The 3,001-nt window shown below is 41.5% G+C and overlaps 1 protein-coding gene across 1 annotated transcript; it reads right to left on the bottom strand.

The window, feature by feature from the left end:
• Window positions 1-34: 34 nt before the first annotated feature.
• Window positions 35-1,786, bottom strand: LOC105571250 (putative nuclease HARBI1; the record flags this gene model as incomplete). The annotated part of the gene is made up of 5 exons (XM_012028716.1): window positions 1,256-1,786; window positions 1,094-1,155; window positions 724-761; window positions 254-419; window positions 35-126 (listed from the first exon to the last, which is right to left on the bottom strand). Coding segments are annotated over exons 1-5 (636 nt in total), but the record flags the coding sequence as incomplete, so codon positions are not given.
• Window positions 1,787-3,001: the final 1,215 nt, after the last annotated feature.

Raw genomic sequence — 3,001 nt, 5'->3', positions numbered from 1 at the left:
ACTACAATAAATGCTGTTTTAAATGGTTTCTCACTGTTATAGCAGGTATGCAGTCTCTATCACGATTTTGTACAGCTATTGGTTGAGGAAACAACTTATCACTGTTGGACACTTCTTCTAACCATTCTATTAAGAACCGTGTTACTTTCTACAAAATTGTGCAACGTGCAGCAAGCAAGAATGATTTGTGGAGAAAACGTATGAGTACAATCCATTTTTTTGCATAAAATTCTTCATCTAGCTTTTAACCGACCGAATGCCATTTCCACCGAAACTCGTGCAGAATTCAAATACACGTTGAAAGACTCTTCTGCTGACAACGAGCCTGAATAGCCTTTGATGAGCCAAGGTAACATAGGATAAGCTGGCTCACCAACAATCATATATGGTACAGCCATACCATTAATGTTTTCAGATGTCTGAAATTCATAAAATCATATTAGTATTATATAAAAAATCTGAAATTCATAAATATCATATTTGTATTATATAAAAATACAATCAAGTACATCAAACAAAAAAATTTGACATTTACCTGAGGAATAATGGTCTGCGCATTCTTGTATATTGTTGCCGCGCCGCTCCGTGCGCGGTGTATTTTCCTTCTTACTCGCTCCGGAGGTGTTCTCTGACGAGAACCGAAGGGGTTCTTTGATGGGATGTGGCTGGTCGGAGGTCACTTCAAGAAGGCACCGTTGGATCTCACAGCTTGACTTTATTTACCTGAGTTTCACAAGATTGGTTGACGGCAGGCCGACGGCCTGACGGACAAGTGTTTAACGCATACAGTATGTTAGCGGATACGCGATAGTGACAAGTGCCTCGATCTCGGGCTTTCCTCTGGTTTTAAACCCGATGATCGAGGCGTCAGCGTTCTCGATACCTGACAGCAACTTCTCAGTACTCGACTGCGGTCATTCGTAATCGGGTCGAGACCTTGCTGACTTCTTCTTAGAATTTAATTAGGTTGCGCGGTCGGGCTTTTGTGGCTCGATCGCGCAATATGCTTACGCTAGTGTTATTCTAATTGCAGTAACACTGCTTGAGTGCCCTCGTTACCTCTTTCGGCAATCGGGGCACAACAATATGCTACTGTCCTTGAATACGGCAGCATCGTGCACACTTCCTGGATGTTTTATTACAACATTTCTAAATCTAATAACAGATAATAAATTAATTTTAGATTTTGGAGCTTAAATTAATTAATTTTATTTTAAATTAACTTTATTTTCCGAGCTCAGTTTTGCATGTTTACCTTCCATTATGGTCGACAACAGCCATTACATTATATGATGTCCAGCCTTTCCTATTTACAAAATCTTGATAACCCTCTTGTGGTGCAGTAATTGGGATATGTGTTCCGTCAATACTTCCAATTAATTGTGGAATAAAGCTTTTTCTTTTAAATTGGAGTGATATGAATTCAGCTTCGTCTTCAGAAGGCATAAACATACAATTTTTTACCATGATGTTGTTGATGACCTTGGTTACTCTAAATAAGCATTTTCGAACTGTTGACTTGTGAACACCCATCACATCACCAACGACTGTATATTCAGCACAACTTGCTAATTTGTATAGAGCTATTGTGACCTGTTTTTCGACAGATAAAGGCTGTCTGGATACCAAGAAAAGTGGCTTAGGTTCTAGTTCATTTCTTTCTAGTTCACGGAAAGGAACGGTACCTTTCCGTCCCCACTCTCGACCACCCTATAAACCAGACAATGACAGACGCCACTCGACGATGCTCTCTCTCGGTACGCACGACTCGGCTCTAGCGCGCGTTCCAGTTAGTAATATATTTCAGTGCCAGTATGCCCACTCTCTGTCGGCACCTTTGATCTGGGCGTTCTCAATTTTCCGCCATGTTTTTATTCGCGCCAACAGTGTATCAACGGCTAAAAGTGCCTGGGCCCTTTTCTGGATCGTATCCAGGAAAGCGCATACGAACTGGCGTACATTATTTATTGTAAATAGAAATGGCCTATGAAAGAAAATGTTCTAATAAAAGTAATTAATGTAATTACTTGCTCCAACGTATAAAAGTATTTACGCGTTATTCCTCAACACTGCGAATTTTTCAATGACTACGTTTACACGGCTTTTAACATCGATTTAGTAACGCCGATGTTATAACTCCTACTTAAAGTGAGTTGCGTTTACACGTTTAGGCTTATCTTATTCCCATCAAGCTGAAACAGCTTAATAATTTTCGAGTGAAGTGAGTCAAAGTTTTCCATTAGTACCAATATAAAAGTACGAAAAATGAGATGCTTACTAGTGGTAGGATTGTGGCCTGAAGGTAAGATCCCAGGCGCCTGCGCGCTAACGGGCCGCGCGCTATTGAGCCGCGCGACCGACCGCACGAGCGAGCCGCGCGAGGCGAAAATTCTAGAACACGGGTGCGTGAAAAGACAAGGGCAAATCGTGTAACAACAGAGGGGAAAGACAAGGAAACGGCCGGAGCGTGACCGTTTTGAAAAGACACTCGCCTTCGAGAAGGGACACGCGTCGGTCGGTCCTGCGAGCCAGTTACATGCAAAAGAATTACTAATTTAAACGGGAGTACTTGCAAAATACTTAGAATATCGCTAATATCGTGAGTGAGCCGGTATCGTGTTTTATTTCGTTATATATCGTTTAATACATTTAAGTTTAATACATTTAAGCAAATCGTTTATTCGTCTTTATCACGAGACACGGTAGTGTCTCGCGCCAAGTGTAAGCGAAGCTAGTACACGCGCGCGAGACCGACCGTGTAAGTTTACGCGAGTACACGACTTGACGGGCCCTCAGATTTTTTTATCTCAACAACGGCTGATCCCACGAACTTGAGACTGCGCTTAATCGATAGCTTGGGTACGATTTGCATAATAAAACTATTTTTACTTTTCTCCTACGTGCCCCATGAGTAGAGATATTGCAATGCAAAGTCCAGGAGTCTGAATTTTTCTGAATTTTTACGTATATTTTTTAAGAAACGTCGTCATCGTGGTCGTGG

Source organism: Vollenhovia emeryi, unplaced genomic scaffold (genome assembly GCF_000949405.1).
Source record: "Vollenhovia emeryi isolate VEMERY1.0 unplaced genomic scaffold, V.emery_V1.0 DF940967.1, whole genome shotgun sequence".
Lineage (NCBI taxonomy): Eukaryota > Metazoa > Arthropoda > Insecta > Hymenoptera > Formicidae > Vollenhovia > Vollenhovia emeryi.
Note: the sequence above shows the minus strand (reverse complement) of the source record. Positions and strands in the feature narration are given on the sequence as shown.